This window comes from Hemicordylus capensis, chromosome 5 (assembly GCF_027244095.1).
Source record: "Hemicordylus capensis ecotype Gifberg chromosome 5, rHemCap1.1.pri, whole genome shotgun sequence".
Lineage (NCBI taxonomy): Eukaryota > Metazoa > Chordata > Lepidosauria > Squamata > Cordylidae > Hemicordylus > Hemicordylus capensis.
Window position 1 is genome coordinate 258,077,391 of NC_069661.1, and position 20,771 is coordinate 258,098,161.

Below are 20,771 nucleotides of genomic sequence, written 5' to 3' on the forward strand. Positions count from 1 at the left end.
CTTCTTCCCAAGAGTTTCTCTACCCCTCCCTTTGGCTCTCTGGACTGGTCTTCTGACACTTTCTCAAACTACATTCCTGGGCTGGGGAGAGATCCCCAGCTATCAAGAAAATAGGTCTTGTTTTTGTTAAATTCCTAACTAGGGATTCATTAGAGATCTCTACTAAATCCTTTAAATGACATGTTAGCCATTCAAAGTAATAAAGATGGCCAAACTCAAAATGCATGAGGCCTTTTTCTTTTAAATTGACCTTTTTCTCGGTTAATTGGAAATGAAAGTCATTAAGTTTTCTTTTGCCACATGGAACCTCTGTCCCGATTCCTGCCTTGTGTCTCATAAGAAGGGGAGTCAGAGCAGATGGAAGTTGGACAGCCTGAGAACCAACGGTGAAGAGAATTGGCCGAATGTCCCACACCACATGTTTGAACTGATGAGTGTCATAGGGAAGAGCATTGACCTATCCCTCTATGCTCTCCCTGGTTTCTCAAGTTGAGGCAGTGGCCGGGAGCGCTTTTTATCAGCTTTGGCTGGTATGCCAGCTACGTCCACTTCTAGAGGCAAATGACCTTAAAACAGTGGTACATATGCTGGTAACCTCCAGACTTGACTACTGTAATGTACTCGATGTGGGGCTGCCTTTGTACGTAGTCCAGAAACTACAATTGGTACAGAATGCGGCAGCCAGATTGGTCTCTGGGACAACATGAAGGGACCACATTACACTGGTTTTGAAAGAACTGCACTGGCTGCCGATATGTTTCCGGGTGAAATACAAAGTGCTGGTTATTACCTATAAAGTCCTTAACAGCTTGCGTCCAGGCTATTTAAGAGAGCGCTTTTTTTGTCATAATCCCTGCAGCCCGTTATGATCTTCTGGAGAGGTCTGGTTATGGTTGCCACCAGCTTGTTTGGTGGCAACCCATGGCTAGGCTTTCTCTGTGGCTGCCCCAGGACTTTGGAATATGCTCCCTGCTGAAATAAGAGCATCTCCTTCTCTCTTTTCAGGAAGACCCTCAAGACTCCCCTGTTCTCTCAAGCTTTTAATTAGAATTAATTTTAATGTTTTTAATTGTTTTAATAACTGTTTTATACTATTGTTTTTATTGTGTCTCTTGTATTTTAATCTGTATTGACTTTTACATATCATTTTAAATTTTGTACACCCCATATATATATATATATATATATATATATATATATATATATATATCAGGTGGTATAAAAAATAGGATGGATAGATAGATAGATAGCATAAGAAGGACCTCACCCTTGCCCTCAGCACTTGTGAGAGGAAGTTTATGCCTCCCTCTGGCTTTCCAGAACCTTCCTCAGGGCTCCCTTCACCTCCTTGTTGCGGAAGCTGTAGATCAGGGGGTTCAGCATGGGGGTGATGATGCAGTACAGCGTGGAGATCAAGGTGTCGATCTCTAGGGCATAGCCAGCGCTTGGCTGGTTGTAGTTGACCAGTCCATTTCCAAAATAAATGAGGACCACAGTCATGTGAGAGGCACAGGTGGAGAAGGCTTTGCGCCTGCCGGTGTTGGTCCGGATCCGCAAGATGGAGGACAAGATGTAGAAGTATGAGATTGTGATAAGTAGGAAGGGGCTCATACCCATGAAGAAGGTTGCTATGTGGATCATAATTTCATTGATGTATGTATCACTGCAGGCGATTCTCAGGAGTGGAGGGAGGTCAAAAAAGATGTGGTGGATCTTGCTGGCCCCACCGAAGGACAGCCTGGAGGCCAAGGCAGTATGAAGCGCAGCATCCAGGAAGCCGCACACCCAAGAGGCCATGGCTAGCTGCATGCACACCCGTGGCCTCATGAGGCAAGAGTAGTGCAGAGGCTGGCAAATGGCAGCATAGCGGTCGTATGCCATGATGGCCAAGATCCAGCATTCTGCACCCGAGAAAGCCATCAGGAAGAACACCTGGGCAAGGCACTGCTGGTAGGAGATGCTGTGGCGCTGGCGAAGGAGATTTGTCAGGATCTTTGGGACTGTGACAGAGGAGTGGCAAATATCCAGGCAGGACAGATGCCTGAGGAAGAAGTACATGGGGCTGTGAAGGCGGGGATCCATCTGGATCAGGACGACGATCATGATGTTTCCCAAGACAGTGACCAAGTAGATGGCTAAGAAGACCACAAATAGGTAGAAATGGCCATGTCTGATTCCGGAGAAACCCAGAAAGGTGAATTCAGTCACTTGTGTCTGATTGCCAACATCCATGGGGGATGAAGAGTCACCTGCGAGGAGAGAAAGATGGCATTTGGGGGCAGCTGCCGTGGACAGAAGGGGGGAGCGATGAGTTATTCTACCTTTCGGGGCCAGGACAAGAAGCAAAGGCTTCAGAGCACCCGGGTAGAATGTGAACAGGGCCTCCCCCTTCCTGCCCCTCCCTCTGCCCCCCTCCACCCGCCACTTTCAAAACTGAGGCCGCAGCACCTTGGGAAGGAAGACCTCCTCTTGTTCTGCTTTTCTTATCTTTCCAAAGGCCAGGGGCTTGGGAATAAGACGAGACGATCAGGAAGATGTTCCTACTGAACTGCACTCAAACTGGAACACGCTTCCCGGGACCACAGAAGAATCTCCTCCTTTGCCAAAATGGGTAAGGATCTCCCTTCAGCTCCTGTGTCAGCAATCTGAGCAGATCAGAACTGACACACAGAACAGGTAAAGGAGGACATCAGCTTCTGCTCAGCACTGCAGCATGAAGCTGTGTTGTCCTTTAGCGTACGTCCTTTAGCGTATGTTCAAGAATGCAGGAATATCCCTGCCAGGCCAGAACCGGCCAGGGGTTCTAGTCCAGGGGTTCTCAACCTTGGGTTTCCAGATGCTTTTGAACTACAGGGGTAGTTCCCATGGCCATTGGCCATTGTGGCTGGGGATGATGGGAGTTGTAGTCCAACGACATCTGCGGACCTGAGGATGGGAAGTCCCGCTCTAGAACAAAAGGTCCTGCTTCTAGCAATGTCCAGTCAGATGCCCCTGAGCAGCTCACAAGATGGACTGGAAGGCAAAAATCCATCCCTACTGCTGGGTGCCAGAATCTGCCCCCCCAACTGCCTCAAATCACAAAGGTTCAGCTATCCTAGCTAATAACCCATGGAAAATAATACTTCTCCTCCATGTATCTGTCTAATCTTTCAAAAAAGCCCTCTAAGCTACCTGCTGCTGCTGCTACTACTACTACTACTACTACTACTACTACTACTACTACACATTAATATTAACTTAGTTCATAATGTTAAGTTGTTATTAATAATAAGCTAAGTGCTATCACCACATCTTCTGTCAGTTAATTCCACATGGTAGTTCTGGGTATGGTGAAGAAGGACTTCTAGAATCATAGAATCCTAGAGTTGGGAAGAACCTTGAAGGTCTTCTAATCCTACTCCCTGCTCAGTGCAGCCACACTTACACATTTGTGCGGTGTTTCAAGTGCATAATGAATTAAACAGGGATAGGCTCTGTTCACAGAGGTCAGGCATTCCACAAGGGGTAAAGCAGCGGAGAAATTACAGCACTTGGAAGAAGATTTGGGTCTTTCTTGCTGTGTTTTTGGCTAATCCATTCCTTGATCCAGGTCAGCTTTTGAATGGGGCTTTAGTGATTGGAGATGTACTTGGGTGACCCCACCTTGGGGAAACTGGTTGCAGGCTGTAACGTTTTTCTGGCCTCAGTCCTGGTCTTCAGGGCCTGCAATAATCCAAGGAGTTTAGGTTATTATTAAAGGTATTTAAGAGAATACTTTCTCTGCTGCAGGGGTCCAAGGACGTCTCACGTGTGAGTTATGCGACCCACGTGATTCCAAGGCAGGGCGAAGCTAATTAGAGTCGCTTTTAAGGCTGGGAGGAGCAAACCCTCCTCAGTTCTATTTAGTCCTGCAAGGCTCCAGGCAGCTCTCTCTCCGCGCTCTGGGGCTCTCGTTTTCATTTTCCATTGCTGTTCTCTCTCAGTCTCTCTCCTCCACGCTGCTTCCTCCCCTTCTGCTTGTGCCTCCTTTCCCGCTCCTCTTCCCTGTGTGACAAAACCTCCCCCCCCCCACCCGTCGAGTAGTCCTGTGAGTACTGAGGGGGTCTCAGCTAGCTGGCCTGCCAGCTCACCCTGGGCCTCGGAGCCCTTGTTCTCCGGCACATCTTTTCCCCAGCCGGAGGCCTCCGGAGCATGTGGACACCGCCCGTTAGCTGTTCGGCAACATCCCGGAGCAGCAACGGCCTCAGTCCTCTATTGCTGAGGGCAGAGAAGCAGGTCGAGCAGCACCTCCGCTTCTGCTCTCCCCAGGCCCCTCGTGCCGGCCACCAGCAGCACCGGCACACCTGCAACCCCCGCTTGCCCATCGCGGCCTCCTGGGGTGCGCAGAAGGCCGAGCGGACTCCCTGCCGCCAGCGATGGCATCCTCAAGCTCAAAGGCCCTGAAAAAGGCAGCAGCAAATAAGTCCGGGGCGGATGTGGAGAGCACGTCCGTAGACCCTGCACCTCCAAGACAACCAGCAGCACCCCTCACGGTGGTGACCAGGAGTTCGGCCTCAATGGCACCTAAGGAAGTGGTGAGCGCGGCCCAGGCTGGGCCTATGCAATTATCACACACACACACACACACACACACACCGGCCATGGGTTCCTCAGGGTCATCTAGTTTGACCCAGAATATCCCTGCAACCCAGTCCTTGATGGACGATCCTGGGGATATGCCCCCTACCTGGGGGTTGTGGACTGAGAACTTATTGGTGAAATCTTTCGAGAGATATGATGCCTTAAAATGCAAAAAGCAAAAGCGGACCAGGCGGGCTTCCCCCTCCTCTTCCAGTGCAGCTTCCTCCCCCTCTGAGACTCCAGCCCCTAAGAAAGCGAAGAAAAAGAGGAAGCATGTTAAAAAGGCCAGGTCCAGATCTAGACAGAGGGAACTCAGCCTTCATGCCTCTGATATCTCTGAACATGGGTCCCCAAGCCCCAGGGTTACACCTCATAGTGGTACAGGGAACTTAGCCACTGGACCCTCACAGGAGGCCCCCCAACGGCCCCCTCCTAGCTCCATTCTGCTTGGCCCTCTATGTGGAGATCCCCACTCACCAACTGACCTACAGGTATTGGATCAAGAGGAACTGGACCAATATAGGTCTGAGGGCGAATGGTCTGATGCCCAAGAACCAGACTCATCAGGGGCACCCCTTAGGTTTTTCCAGGCGGCGGATCTGGCACCACTTCTTCTTATTATTATTTCTTGTTTACACAGTCAGACAGGTGTTATTGACTGGTTTGTTTGATCCAGAAAGGCAGGACTGCTTTCAAGGAAGGCAGTCCTTTCAACCTTTTCACTCCTTTCGGTCCCCCTTCGGGTGAAGAGACAGGGGATCAAGATCCCAACGTCCCTACTGGGGTAGAGCTAGGGTGTCTAGGCAGGCTTTGGGGCCTCCTTCACAGCCCAGGCCAAGCACTCCAAGCAGCAAGCGTGACGGGGCGGGAGAGGTGCCCCTAGGTGGTCGCCTCTCCTCTCATTGGCGCACTTGGGAGGCCATCACTTCAGACCTATGAGTACTCTCCACCATAAAAGAGGGCTACTCCATAGAGTTGAGCAGCCAGCTGCCTCACAGATTTTTACCCACTCCCTCATCCCACTGCAAACAAAAGCACCAGGGCCTACAGGAGGCGATTCGTTTCCTTCTGGCAACAGGAGCCGTAGAACTGGTTCCACAACACCAGTAGGGTACGGGAGTCTACTCCATAATATTTACCATGCCAAAAAAGGACTGTTCACTATGGGTGGTGCTGGATTTAAAACATCTGAACCACTTCATGCGCAAGCGCACCTTCCGCATGGAATCGCTGAGATCCATCGCAGAGGCCCTACATCATCCGGACCTCCTCATGTCCATAGACCTCAAGGAGGCCTCCTTACATATACCTATCCACCACGTCAGTCACCACCTCCTCCGTTTTCTGTATGCAGGGGTTCACTACCAATACAAAGCGCTCCCCTTCAGCCGCTCCTCGGCTCTGCGCATCTTCACGAAGGTCCTGGTTCTTGTGATAGCACACCTCAGACTACAGGGCGTGTGGATTTTGGGGTATCTGGATTATCTCCTCATCCAGTCGAAGTCACATCAGACAGCCCAGAAAGACCTGCAGACCACCACCCACATGTTCAGTTGTCATGGGTTTCTGATAAAAGAAGCAAAGAGTCAACTCCACCTGACACACCAGATCCTTCATCTTGGGGTGCTAATAGACACTCAACAAGACAAGCTGTTCCTACCATGGGACCGCAAATGCACTCTGGAGTTAGAGGTACACAAGGTACTGGGCTTGGGTCTCTTGCCTCTCATGTACCTTTCCAGGCGCCTGGGCCTGATGGTGGCGAGACTACAGTCAGTCCCTTGGGGGCTCTTCCATCTGAGACCCCTCCAGTGGTTCCTGCTGCCCTTTCATGCGGACATCGCAGTGAGGTCCAACAGACGTGTCTCCCTGCCACGAAGGGTTCTCCACTCTCTATGCTCCACGCTTGTCAGTGGGAAAGGAATTCCTGGATCATCATTACCACGGACACCAGCAAGAGGGGCCGGGGAGCTCACTGCCAACACCGGTCCATCCAGGGCAAGTGGTCGCCACAAGAACATCAGCACAATATAAACTGGCAGGAACTCAGAGCCATTCACCTGGCCCTCAGCAAATTCGAGACCATGATCCTTCACTGCCACGTGTTCATTCGCACGGACAATACCATGGCAAAGGCTCACGTGAACCGCCAAGGGGGAACCAGGTCCAAGTCCCTGCAGGCAGAAACAACGCTTCAATTCCACTGGGTGGAACACAGTGTGGTGCCCTTGATGGCACATCATGTACACGGCAACCTGAACACTATAGCAGACTAGCTGAGCCACTCAGACCTCCTTCCAAGGGAATGGCGTATTCAACCGGAAGTTTTCATCCACATCATGGAATGTTTCAGCCTCCCGATGGTGGACCTGTTTGCGACTCCACTGAACGTGCAACTGCCTTGCTTCTTCACGAGGTTTCCCTGCCAACAGGCGGAAGTGGTGGATGCTCTATCTTTACCATGGCTGGAGGGCCTGCTTTATGCATTCCCTCCCACCCCCTTCTAGCACATGTTTTGCGCAGGGTCAAGCTTCTGCGAGCACAACTCATCCTGGTGGCCCAGTTTTGGCCACGGAGGCCATGGTTCGCAAAGATCACCAACCTAGCCATGGAACCCCATCTGCTGCTTCCCGCCACACCAGATCTCCTGCAACAAGGGCCTGTCCAGCACCCAGATCCAGGCTGGTTAAGGTTAGCCACCTGGAAACTGAACAGTGACTCCTAAGACAACAGGCTAGTGTCTCAACACAATGCTAGCGTCTAGACGGCCATCCACCAATAGGATATACCAGTCTACATGGAGAACCTTCCTGCAATGGTCGGCATGCCACAGGGTTCCCAAGGGTTCTGCCTCCATGACTCACCTATTACAGTTCCTGAAAGATGGACGAGACAAGGGGCTCTCCGCTAATACTCAAGCCGCCTCCTTAGTGGACCTAATTTCAGAAACCTCGAAAGGCACCATGTGTCACCATCCTCATCTAAAACGTTTCCTGAAGGATGCTACTCTCCTCCGGTGGTCCATCGTTTCCCTACCTGGAGATTACATACTGTTCTCAAGGCTCTCCAGGGCCCGCCCTTTGAGCCATTGCCCTCAGTTCTGCTACGCATACTTCAAACTGGCATTCCTCGTGGCCATTACTTCTGCACGCAGAGTGTCTGAACTCAGGGCCCTCTCTGTACATAAAAGCCTTTGTATTTTTTCAGAGGACTCTGTGAAGCTGATCCCAGACCCCATTTTTTTGACCAAAAGTAGCTTCCCCCTTCCACATGTCTCAGGATGTTATTTTGTCCTCTTTTTGCCCAAATCTGTTTCACCCGGTGGAAAAGGCTTGGCATAAGCTTGATGTCCATAGGTGCCTTAAAGCTTACATCAAGCTAACTAAACACATTAGAACCTCCGAGTCCCTTTTCGTCTCGTTCTTACCATGATCTATGGGACAGCCTGTCACACCTGCCACTATAGCTAGGTGGCTGAAGGCGTGTATAACTCTAGCTTACAAGTCACAAAACCTCAGGGCACCCATCCAAAGTGTTTGCCCACTCCACGAGGGCAGCGGCCACACCAGCGGCCTTTTCTACAAATGCACCTGTCCAGGACATTTGCAGAGCAGCAACTTGGCAAGTGCCCTCTACGTTTATTAGGCACTATAAACTAGATGTCTTTGGGTTTGCCCAGGCAGCATTCAGGAGGAGGGTCCTCCAGCAGGTACTCCCTGCACAATAGTTGCTGGTGCCCTCCCTGGTTGGACTTCAGGCTGTGGAATATTCCCACATATGATATGCCCTTGGACCCCCTGCGCAGAGAACAGAGCATTGGTTACTCACCGTGAAGGCTCTTCTTTGCTGCGGAGTCCAAGGGTGTCTCAACCTGCCCTTCTCTTACCGGCACCTACTGTCTGGGGACTGATGTATGTTTTCTGTCACACACACACACACACACACACACACACACACACACTCTTTTAGTGGTTGCTGGTTTGTTTTTTGACTTATTTTACCTAGTCTTTACCAGGTTTTCCTGCTTCATCAATGTACTTTTCGCCTCTTGTACTAAAAGAACTGAGGAGGGTTTGCTCCTCCCAGCCTTAAAAGCTACTCTAATTAGCTAGTCCTGCCTTGGAGTCACGTGGGTCGCATAACCCACATGTGAGGCGCCCTTGGACCCCACAGCAAGAAGCAGCCTTCACGGTGAGTAACCAGTGCTCCATTCTTCATTACGAATCCTGCCACCTATTAAGATCATCAGGGGAGGGTCATTGGAGGGTGCCACCAGAGGAGGTGAGCCTTCTCTGCCGTTGCCCCAGAGCTGTGGAACTCACTTCCTGCTGAGATTAGAGCGGCTGCATCCCTGTTGGCTTTTAGGAAAAAACTAAAGGCTTGCCTCTTCAGCCAAGCTTTTTAGTTGGTTTTAGTTGAAGTTTCTTAGTTGAATTTTATTGATTGTTTTAACTTCAAATTTTATATAAGTTTTGAATGTGTTGTGTTATGTATTATTATTATTTTATGGGTCATTAAGTCTTTATATACAGAGATTATCTGTTTTATTGTCTTTGTGAGCTGCCCCCAGCAGTACTGTACTGGAGCAGTGGGAGATAAATACTTGCAACCAATCAATGAATTTAATTGAAGCAGGTGTGGCCAAGGAACCCTATGCCTCTAGCACTCTCTCCTCCAAAGGAAACTCAGGCCGGTAGAGCCACCCCTTAAAATTCTGACCACTCACAGAGGAAGAGTGTGTCACCATCATGCTGCCACGTCCTGGTCCTGAGGATTTTGCTTGCGTCCTCAGACTTCGCACTGGAGGCAACGGCCCAAAGTGGATGCCCCTATGAAGAAGCCAGACCCTGGATCAGGCCAGCGTGGGTGCACCTCGGCCAGCTTCCCGCTTCCCACAGCAGCCCTCCTGGGCATCTACTAGTAGGGCAGGAAGGCCATGCCCCCAGCCCCAGTGCTTCCCAGCAGCTGGTATTTGCCACCCAACCTTGGTGCTCTCCCACAAGGCAAGGGAGCTCCTCCTCAGCAGGCAAAGAAGGAATGGTGGCCTCTGAGGAAGCGTTAGCCGTGCTTTTTCAAATGAAGCACACTGGTTTCTTCAGCAGCATCTGAGAGTTGCCTCCTTGGGTGTCCCCCCCATATTGAAAGTGTCCCTCAACCCCCTCATGAAGAACAAAACGCACCTTCTGGGAGGCCCTTTGGTACAGCGCTCTGCAAGAGAGCTGGGCTCCTTCTAGCACCTGGAAGACCCGAACTTGGGCCTGCAGCCCACAGCAGGGCTTGAACCTGCAGCTGGAGGGAGGAGGAGGTCGAGAGGGAAAGCACTTCTGCTCCAGCATCACTGTGACTCCCAAGCATTCCAGCCAGAAGGGAAGCCTCCTCCAGAGTAGCCAAAGGATGACAGAGCTGGTCCAGTGAGAAGGTCAGCCTCCTACCCGCAGGCTTGCTGGGGGCTCTTGGCTGCTGCCTCCTGCTCCCTGCCCTGTGAGACCTAGCCTGGCCCCCTCCCAAAACCTCCCCCCTGCCTTGGAGCTGCCTCTGACCATTAGTCCACAGGACAGGCCAGAGGCAGGCTCTCTCCTCAAGGGTGGGGTGAGCGGCAAGATGCCCAGCACCGTGATGGCTGCCATTCGGAGTGTGTGTTGGGGGAGAGCCTCATGCAGCCGGAGGGGTCACCATGCCATGACAGAGTCCCCACTTGGCATGCTGTGGCCCCGGATGCAAGCCCCAGCAGCAAGCCCCTCTCCAGTTAGGGGCTCTGGCAGCAGGGCTGGGACGGAGAGAGCCTCTGTCAGGCACAGGTGATGATCCCAGGCTCCAGGGAGCCCCTGTGGAAATTTGCAAAGCCCTTTCCACCTTGAGAAGTGGAACCTATGCAAGAGCAGTGGCAGGGGGGCGGCTTTCTGTGGCTCCCCAAGACATTTTTCCCAAAGGCTGCACCACGGCAAGACCCAGGAGAAACCCTCCAGGATCCCTTCTGTTGTTGCTGCTGTTGCTGGAGGTTCATCTGCAGAGGTGAGGGCTGAGCCCCCCGGGTCATATATGGCATTGCAAGGGGTCCTGGAGCCATGGCTGCTCCCCTTGAGCCCTTGAACATGTGTCTGCTCTGAGAGTGCTCTGGGCCTGACCCTGTTGCGGGGGGAAAACCTCTAGAATCTAGCCTTCCTGTTTGATTCAGCCACTGGCTTTCATCCTCCTATCATGGATAGGGAATGGGGCATCTTGCCAGAACCAAAGAGGATTAGGCTCAATTCTCGCCGATATACTTGCTGTCTAACTGAATGGAGTCAAACAACAAGGGTGCGTTGCTCAAAAAAGCTTTTATTTCATGTCATGAAAGGCACGAGTATCATCAGAGAGCATCTGGCTGATACTTCACGCCCAAGCCATACAGGGGGCTCGTTTTTATAGGTCTCAAACATACAAGCATATCAACAAAGCAATTAATACACGTTATTAGTTATTAAACTTACATATTCCAGAGGTGTCATCTAGAGCCTGAGAAGATGAGTTACTACCTGGCTTTTATGACGACTTTAATCCCTGTAGGATCTCTTTGTACCAGCAAGACCCTCTTTCTGCTGACGGAGGAATTCAGCTAATGGCCTGTGTTTGACCACTCCTGGCACCTGCTATCTCTGGTGGGCTTCTCAACCCACGTTCTTGAGAGGGGGCCTCCCGCTCTTGACTTTGGCCTCTGTTACCAAGAGGCTTCTCAACTCTGAGCAACCTGCTGGCTCTATACTCCATTAGGGATATGAACCAAACTTTCCTGAATTATACTTTGATACATACTTTTATATACTTATTTGTAGGCCTGGCTTAAACAATTCGTCATCAACCCTGCTGCTGCGCAAGGCTCTTTTGGACCTGTTTCGCCAGTCAGGATGCTGCCGGTTCCACTCTGGTTTGTCCTCCTCTGACGCCCAGCTGGGCCCCTCCCTCCTGTGGAAGCCAGCAGAGTTTCTAGCAGCCCGCCTCTCTGCCAGCCTCTCAGGAAGGGAGAAACAGATTCCAGAGAATTCCTGCTCCAACCCATTAGATATATGTGAATTGTGTAGTGAATCTGCAGATAGATTTCACATTGAACCGGCCAAGCGATTATATCTGCTATCTTTACTCCTCCTAAGGGAGGATAGCTGATCTTGTGGTAGCAAGCATGAATTGTCTCCTTTGCTCAGCAGGGTCCACCCTGGTTTGCATTTGAATGGGAGACTTGATGTGTGAGCACTAAGATGGTCACTTCCTGGGTGGTGGTGCTCTGGGAAGAGCACCAGGGTTCCAAGTTCCCTCCCGGGAAGCATCTCCAAGATAGAGCTGAGAGAGACTCCTGCCTCCAACCTTGGAGAAGCCACTGCCAGTCTGTGAAGACAATACTGAGCTAGATGGACCAATGGTCCGACTCTGTATACGGCAGCTTCCCGTGTTCCTGTGTTCGTGAGTTTGTTGTTCAATGAAAGTGCTTGGTTAAGAGCTCTGTGTCTGCCTGGAGCTATTCTTTGTGAATACAAGACAAGATCTGACACTACCCTCTCCACTAGCCTTTGAACATCAGGAGCAGATCTTACTTCGAATGTCTTGAAGGCAACCGACCTCCCTGCCACTCCAACTCCAGAGTGAGCCTGGCCCAGCCCCCCATATGATATGAGGATAAAAACAGACTGGGTGAAGGGGAGGCATTTATGCCCAGGAGGGCCTTTAGGGGTGCTTGACTTCTGCGGCTTCCTGGAAACAAGGAGGGGCAAGAGGAGAAAGAAATCCTGACTCCCCTGTGAGGATGTTCTGGTAATGAGGAAAGAGGCCCAGCAGAAGCAGCAGCCTCCTGTGGGATATGCAGCAGACCTTGTGCAGCTCCAGTGGGCAGCCCTTCTTTGTTTCTCCGAAGTTTTCCTGCCCTGCCGTTTCATGCAAAGAATTTACGAGGCTGCTAGCAAAGTTGAGACAGTACAGAAATAAGCAAATCATACATTCGCAGCAGAAAAGCATGTTTTTTCTTAAAAGCAGGTGACCAAACAGCTGCACCCAACAAGAGCAGTAGTCAAACAGGGACGAGACACGCCGTTGGGCAAAAAGGGCCACCCTCTCACCCCGGACCCAACAGAGGAGGCTCCAGGCCAGCCGCAACCCTGAGGAGGGTGTTTTGGCACCAGGGAAACACCACTCAAGACGCCTTCGCTCCGTCACCCAGTCAGCTCCGCTAGCAGAAGCACCCCGAGAAGAGACCCCCAGCCCCAATTAAGTTCAGCAAATGGAAACAGGCAGATTGACACAGCCACACACCAGACCTCTGCAGAAGGATGATCAACTGCACAGGTTGCTGGGCACTTAGCTCCCTGGAACAAATTCCTTTTAGGGCAAAGGAAACATTTGTGGGGTGCTTCTGCTCCCTTGGGATTAAGATCCGTGAAACCACCTTAAGCAAGGTCAAGATATATTGAACATGCACAAGAAGAATGTCTATGAGCATGTATCATATACAACTGGTCACAGACCATGAATAGAACGAGCAAAGTACAACAAATGCAATAGTACAAGAGAGGAATTTGAATGTACAAAAAGTTGACGATCAAACCTTCACAGCTGGAGTACAAAACATGCAAAGTACTTTGAAGCCGGAGATGCCAAAACATGTCTTCATTCTTCACAAATATAAATCCCTTTACAGGCATCCTAGGTTATCTCACCAGTTTAGAAGATCTTCTTCAGAAGTACATCATATCTATATATAAAGAAAAAAGATTGACACAATATACATTCAAAATAAACCACCTTCCTCTTTCAACCTCTACCAAACAAACCCTATATCCGGAACAGCCTTGCTCTCTCAAGCGGCCCATAACAAATGTCTGCACGATCAATGCTTGCCTGCCATAAGCCAAGGGCCACCTTTCGGAGACTGGCTGGAGTGTGCAAGTGCAGGAGAGTGTCTGGGAGGCAGAGGCCCAGAAGGGACAGGAGCTCACGCCCTGGGAAAGGAAAGGACAGCGGGAGGAAGGAACACAGAGGCGGGAGCGGGAGGAAGGATCCCACGGCCAGGGGCAGGAGGAGAAGCTGGGTGCTGCTGGAGAAGAGTTGGGAACCCAGGAAATGCCTCTATAGGAATATAAAGATTCCTCTGCATCCTTAGAGGCTTCTTTCTCTGTGGGAACAGAGTGAGATGCCTCTGAGTCCAGTTGCAGGGGACAGTGGCGGAGAGAGACTGGCGGTGGCTTGTGTTCAGCTGCCATGGCTCACTGGCCCTGCCCCCTGTGTCTGATGTACAGATGCAGGGGGCCAGCTAGCCACACACTCCTCTCTGACATCAAACGGGGGGGGGGGTGTTCTCCCAGACACCAGGAGCAGCTCTCCGTGCCTTTAAAAGGCAGGGAGAGTCAGTCCAGCTGTTCTGCCAACGAAGTGTGGGCCGATTTCAGTCCTGTTTGGGAGCGAAATAGCACACACACACCCATGTCTGACAGCAGGGCACGAGGCACAGACCCTGAGAGTGGCGGCCCGGGTTCTTTGAACCCGTTCGCCCAATGGTGGCTCTGCCCCCAGCAGGGGAGCAGCCTCAGGAGAGAGGGCATCATGCCCTCAGCTCTTGACTGTGGGCCTCTTGGAGGCATCTGGTGGGCCACTGTGTAAATCAGGGTACTGGACGAGATCAGGTCTTGGGCCTGATCCATCAGGGCTGTCCTTCTGTCCTTATGTAGGAGGCTGAAGAAGGCAGGAGGTGCTGGGAACATGAGCGTGCACAGAGCCCAGGCACCAGATGCACGGGGGGCTCTTGGACTGCAACTCGTTGTAGCCAGAAGTGAGCTGAAGTCCTCCTCTTGTTGCAAGGAAACCAGGCAGAGCCTCGGAGGCAGGCTTCTGGCTAATGCTGAGAAGAATGTCCATTCCTTTTATGATCTAGAATGAAACACTGTCATGCATGGATCTAGAAGGCACGAGGGGCTCACCAGGAGGCTGTGGACTGAAGTGGTCATGGTCGTACGGCTATTGTTTATCTTTCATGCTCAAAACAAGCCTTTTGGCTAATAGGAAGCCATAAATCAATCCATCAAGGGGCTGCCTCTGTAACAGTGGGGGCTGTTACAGAAAAAAATATATATTAATACAACTCTTCAGTACTAATAAATGGAGCAAGCCACAGTCTCTGATTTGAATTGTGGGCCTTCATCTGTCTCTGCAGTTCCCTGGCTTGCTTTCTGAATGAATGTTTGTGGGCTGGGATGAGGGCAGACCTACAGGAGATGTGCCTCTCTGCGCATGTGCAGTGAAGCTACTCTCCCCAAGAAGGCCAAGGGGCTGCAGTCTTCCTTAGCCTCCTCATCACTAGGGCGGGGGTCCGAGCAGAGGAGCCCTCCCGCTAAGCTTACCTGTCACTGCCTGACTGGCGAAGTGTATTTCTTCACCCCCACCCCCAGCACCTTCCACAGGGCTCCCTTCACCTCCTTGTTGCGGAGGCTGTAGATGAGGGGGTTCAGCATGGGGGTGATGATGCAATACAGGGTGGAGACCAGGGTGTCCATCTCCAAGGAGTAGCCGGAGCTGGGACGGTTGTAGTTCAGGTTGGCCATCCCAAAGTAGAGGATGACCACAATCAGGTGGGAGGCACAGGTGGAAAAGGCCTTATGCCTACCAGTGTTGGAGTTGATGCGCAAGATGGCGGCCAGGATGTAGATGTATGAGATGAGCACAAGCATGAATGGGCTCACACCCACGAAAACACTTGCGGCATGAAGGGCCACCTCGTTGATGTAAGTGTCACTGCAAGCGATTTTCAGGAGCGGCGGGACATCGCAGAAGATGTGGTGAATCTGGTTGGCTCCACAGAAGGACAAGTTGGTGGCCAGGGCGGTGTGGAGGGCAGAGTCCAGAAGGCCCCAGATCCACGAAGCCATGGCCAGAGGGACACGCACCTGGCTGCTCATGAGTTGGCTATAGTGCAGCGGTTGGCAGATGGCCGCGTAGCGATCGTAGGCCATGATGGCCAAGAGTGCACACTCTGAGCCCGCAAAGGTCATCAAGAAGAACATCTGTGCCATGCACTGGTGGTAAGAAATGGCATGCCGCTGGCGCAAGAAGTTCACCAGGATCTTCGGGACAGTGACGGAGGAGTAGCAGATGTCTAGGCAGGACAGATGGCTGAGGAAAAAATACATGGGGCTGTGAAGATGGGAATCCAGTTGGATCAGGGTGAAGATCACAGAGTTCCCAATGACAGTAACCATGTAGATGGCTAGGAACACCAAGAAGAGATAGATTTGGCCATGTGGAACCCCCGAGAAACCCAGGAAGATGAACTCTGCCACCCATGTCTCATTGCTGACATCCATGTGGCCCACAGAGGTGATCTGTGCAGAAAAGAACATGGAGAAATAGAAGGCATGGAAGCATCTCAAGCGAGTTGTGATGTCTCGTGTGAAAAGAAGTGGGGACTGAACACCATCTCCAGCACTTGCCTTTCTCCTCACTACACCTGACATTTCCCATCTTTCCCCCCTATCTTTGTGACCGGGAACTGCCACAAAGAGAGACCCAGGACATCAGGGACAGCAGCCAAACCCACCCTAGGAGATTATATCTGGGGATAAACATGGCTTGCCAGCTCCTGTTGGCAACTGGCCCTTGGTTCAGGGTGGAGTGCTGGCTTGCTTCCCTCCCCCCTCTGGTTTGTGGCTTGGCTGATGGAGTAGGTATGCAGGACTCCAACCCAGAGGTGTGTTCATTTTACTCTTTTCCAGCAGGGAGGAAGAGCCTGGGAAGGGCAGCTTCAACTTGGAGGCATTTAAGTCCTCATTCCATGAAGTCAGAGCAAGTTCTCACTTGGAGCTCTCCATGGTCCTGCAGCCCTGGCTGTCTTGTCTTTCCTTGCCTTGCCTTGCTGTTTATTAGACTGCTGGACATTACCGTAGACCTGGGGTTCCTCAGCTGGGGGGCCTCCAGATTTTGCTGAAATACAATTCCCATCAGCCCCAGCCACAATAAATTGTAGCTGGGGCAGATGGGAGTTGTGGTTCATCAACATCTTGAGGCCCCCAAGTTGGGAACCACTGCCCTAGAGTAATGAAAATGGGGGGAAAGTCATCCCTTGGTGGGGGTGAGTACAGGTTCTCAGTGGCAGGCCCCACTCTGTTCCCATCACCACACATTTGGCATCCCCTCTTTGGTTGTATGAACATGACTAATCATTTTAGCTCAGGGTTTCCTCACTGGTGTCATCAGATAACCAGCTCCATTTCTCTGTAGGAAGCCCTGTTCAGCTGCTTCCTTACTAAGATAAAATCTGCACTAAGGTCAACCCACCCACCCCCTTTGGAATTGCCTCCTCAGGAAAGCTCATTGGGCTGACTGATCAATAGGGAACAATTCCCTTCCCTATGGCAAGACTCAAACAAGGGAAGTCCGAAGCCCAAACAGAGATTTCAGGCTCTCTAGAAGAAAACAGTGCACCTTCTCCCAGTGCTGCATGTTCCAGCTTGATAACTCTGGGACCCTCTAAGGGTTTCTGAAGCTATCCCCCTTCCCCCCCTTCGCTTCAGGAAAACTGAAAGAAAACCACACTGTTCTGCTCTCTGTCACCACAGAATGCTCATGGGTGGGAGGGGCAATATCAGCCTGGTTGGAAGCATGTGGAATTATTATAAAGGCTCAACATGGCCACTTTCAAGAAGGCTGCAGCCTTCGACTGCCCCCAGACCAACTGGCTGTGGCCTTCCACTTTCATTGGGTGTTGCTGGAGATGTCTATCCCCCATTTTCCTCTGGAGGTGAAGCGCAGCTTCCCTTGAGAAAAAGATCTGCTCTCCGGGCACTCTGTTTGGACCTGGTGTGGGCCAGGCAGATCAATGTTGGCAGCAAACAAGGCAATCATTATGCACCAATTATGTTCAGGGGGGGCACGGGGGAGTCTAGGTCAGAGGAGGGGGTGGGTGCATTTCCTTTGAGGGCAATTCCTCCCTCAGTCCTTGCTGCGGTGATGAGTCTTCCCCCATCACTGAGAGTACTCCTCAGAGGACAATTCAGCTCAGAGGCTGAGCTGGAGTCAGATGTCCATCTGCAGAGGTCAATCCCACCCAGCATCTGCACCACAGTCAAGGTGTGGGTCTCTCTCTTGCCCCTGAAAACATCTTTCAGCCAGTAAGAGGCTCCTCTTAATGAGGCTCCTCTTAACGGCATCAAAGGAGGCACAGCTGCCTCTGCTTCCCAGCATCAGCTTGGGTTGCTCCTCTTTCTCCCAGCCCGCCTGAGAGCCATGCTCCCTGCAGGTTGGCCATTCATCTGGTAGAGTGGATAACTGCACAGCTCAGCCTGATGAATGGCCAGGCTGCAGGCAGCGTGGCTCTTGGCCAGGGTGGGGGGGAGGAGCAAAAGGATGAATAACCACTGAGAGACCATTCCTCAATGAATGTATTTGGTCCTGCTTGAAAGGGAGAGTGTGGCCGTGAGTTCCCTAAGGCAATTCTGCATTGTATAAGCAAGCCTTTCTTCTCACCTCTCCTGAATCTCCCACCAGTCCATTTAGCTGATCGGCCTTGTGTTCTCGGGTGATAAGAGAGAGAAGGAGAACGTCTGATCCACTTGCCCATGTCATGCAGAGAGGTAGAACATCTGCGTCTCATCCAGAAATCCCCTCCCCGGTTCAATCCCGGGCAGAGGCATCTCCAGGTGCCCAGAAGATGCCTCTGGTGCCATCTCCAGAGGCATCTTCTCTGCCTAAAACCTGGGAGAGTCACGGCCAGTCAGTGGAGACAGTACTGAGCTAGATGGACCAATGGTCTGACTCGGTAGAAGGCAGCTTCCTATGTTGAGTCTCAACCATGTCCTCCTTTAGGCGTTTTGCTAAGCAAAATACCCCCCAAGCATTTTGGCTTTTCTTTCTAGTTAGTGTACTCCAAACCCTTGCTCTTTTGCTTTCCCTTGTCTGCACGAAAATATTCTTTTGGACATGCGGCAACCAGAACAGTCTATTTTGCATTTCCACTGAGAGTTTTTTTAAGAGGAGAAAAAACGTACTTCTGTGGCTCTGTTCTGTGAAAGTGGGGCCCTGATCCTGGCCTCATATACTGTGAGCAATTTCATGGAATGGGAAGACCTTTGGGATGTATATTGGACAACCTACCCCTACATAAGAACAGCCCTGCTGGATCAGGCCCCTCAAGGAGGCCCATCTAGCCCAGCATCCTGTTTCCCACAGTGGCCCACCAGATGCCTCTGAGAAGCCCACAGGAACGAGGTGAGGGCATGCCTTCTCTCCTGCTGTTGCTCCCCTGCCACGGGTAGTTAGAGGCATCTTGCCTCTGAGGCTGGAGGTGGTCCACAGCCACCAGACAGGCAGCCACTAATAGACCTGTCCTCCATGAATTTGTCCAAGCCCCTTTGAAAGCCATCCAAGCTGGTGGCCATCACCACATCCCGTGGCAGAGAATTCCACAGGTTTATTATGTGCTGTGTAAAATAGTACTTCCTCTTGTTGGTCCTAAATTTTCCAATGTTCAGTTTCATGGGATGACCCCTGGTTCTAGTGCTGAGAGAGAAAGAGAAAAATTTCTCTCTGTCCACTCTCTCTACTCCATGCATAATTTCATACACCTTGATCATGTCTCTTTTCCAAACTGTAAGAGTTTTGTATACCAAATTCTTTTCTATGCAGCTTCCAGGTGCTGTTGCCTAGCCTCATAAGGAAGGTGCTCCAGGCACCTGATCATCTTGGTTGCCCTCTTCTGCACCTTCTCCAGTTCTACAACCCTCACCCCTGCATGGCCACCACAGCACGCCAGAGGGCAACCTCCACAAAATGCCCCTTGTTCGTGGAACTACAGTGGCTTCTGAGGGGAATTCGTAGGTTCAAGGTGTGAGACAGAGGGAGCTCTTTTTGGCTGGAAAATATCTTGGTACCAAGACTAGTCTCTGGTGCACATTCGATCGTTTGGGGGAAAGTGAGGTCAGTGCAAAGCACTTCACAGGATGAAGAATCATGCAGCAGGAAGGGCTGATCCGCCTCATTCATGCTAGCCTCCTTCTGTGTCCATGACATTTTGAAGGGGGGGCTGTTCCACATGAAGAGCAGCATCAAAACTGCCCGATGCTGGAGACACTTGCTCTACAGCCTCCTATGGATAATTCTTGTCACTTTAAGCATTTACAGAAATGTCAAAAACAGACTCTTTCCAAGAGGACTCAACATTTCTAAGAGGCAGGAATAACTCTTTCCCCCCTGTTGCACCAGGGATTGACAGATTCCACCACTAACTCTTTGATCACCAAAAACAGATTCACTCAATGAAGTGACCGGGCAGTAAGTTCAGGGCATGCATTATTAACTTATGGAACTTGCTGCCACAAGATGTAGTCATGGCCAAAGTTTTAAAGTTGGGGAGGGGTCTGGAAATGAAGTCCTGTGTGGAATAGTCAGAGGAGGAGCAGGGCATGTTTATCCTGCAGAAGGGAAGGCTCAGGAGGCATGAGATGCCCCCCTTCCAACATCTGAAGGGCTGCCCAAGAGAAGGAAGAATGGGCTTGTTCTCTGTTGCTCCTGAGGGCAGGACTAGAACCCACAGCTTGGGTGGGGGGAGGCAGCAGATTTAGGCTCAACGTTAGGGAGAATCTCCTGACTTGCAAGCATGACTTGTCCCCTAAGCAAAGCAGGGTCCACCTTGGTTGCATATGAATGGGGGACTACATGTGTGAGAACCGTAAAATATTCTCTTTAGGGAATGGAGCTGCTCTGGGAAGAGCATCTAGGTTCCAAGTTCCCTCCCTGGCAGCCTCTCCAAGATAAGGCTGAGAGAGATTCCTGCCTGCAACTTTGGAGGAGCCGCTGCCAGTCTGGGTAGAAAATACTGAGCTAGATGGACCAACGGACTGATTCAGTATATGGCAGCCTCCTATATTCCTATGACAGTGGAACAGCCTGCCTCATGCAGTGGCAGGCTGTCCTTTTTCAAAGGTTTCCAAACACATCTTTTGGGGATGCTGCTGCAGTTTCCTGCACGGATTGGGGTGGGGGGAGGTGGCATAGAAGACCTCCAGGGTCCCTTCCAACTCGAACCTTCTCTGATTCTTTGAAAGGGGTTGAGGCGCATTCATGAAAGGCAACTCTATGAATGGCTATTAGACATGGTAAAACAGGCAAAGATTGCAGACCTTCAGACTAGAGGATGATCCGTTTTCTCAAGAGCTTGGTCTTGA

The 20,771-nt window shown here is 51.2% G+C and overlaps 2 protein-coding genes across 2 annotated transcripts; both read right to left on the reverse strand.

Moving 5' to 3' along the window:
- Positions 1–1,296: 1,296 nt before the first annotated feature.
- On the reverse strand, positions 1,297–2,232 carry LOC128327468 (olfactory receptor 5V1-like). Its single transcript, XM_053256264.1, has one exon. The coding sequence runs from the start codon at positions 2,230–2,232 to the stop codon at positions 1,297–1,299; it is 936 nt and encodes a 311-aa protein (XP_053112239.1).
- A 12,728-nt stretch (positions 2,233–14,960) lies between these two features.
- Positions 14,961–15,920, reverse strand: LOC128327469 (olfactory receptor 1019-like). Its single transcript, XM_053256265.1, has one exon. The coding sequence runs from the start codon at positions 15,915–15,917 to the stop codon at positions 14,961–14,963; it is 957 nt and encodes a 318-aa protein (XP_053112240.1). The 5' UTR covers positions 15,918–15,920.
- Between the last annotated feature and the right edge of the window lie 4,851 nt (positions 15,921–20,771).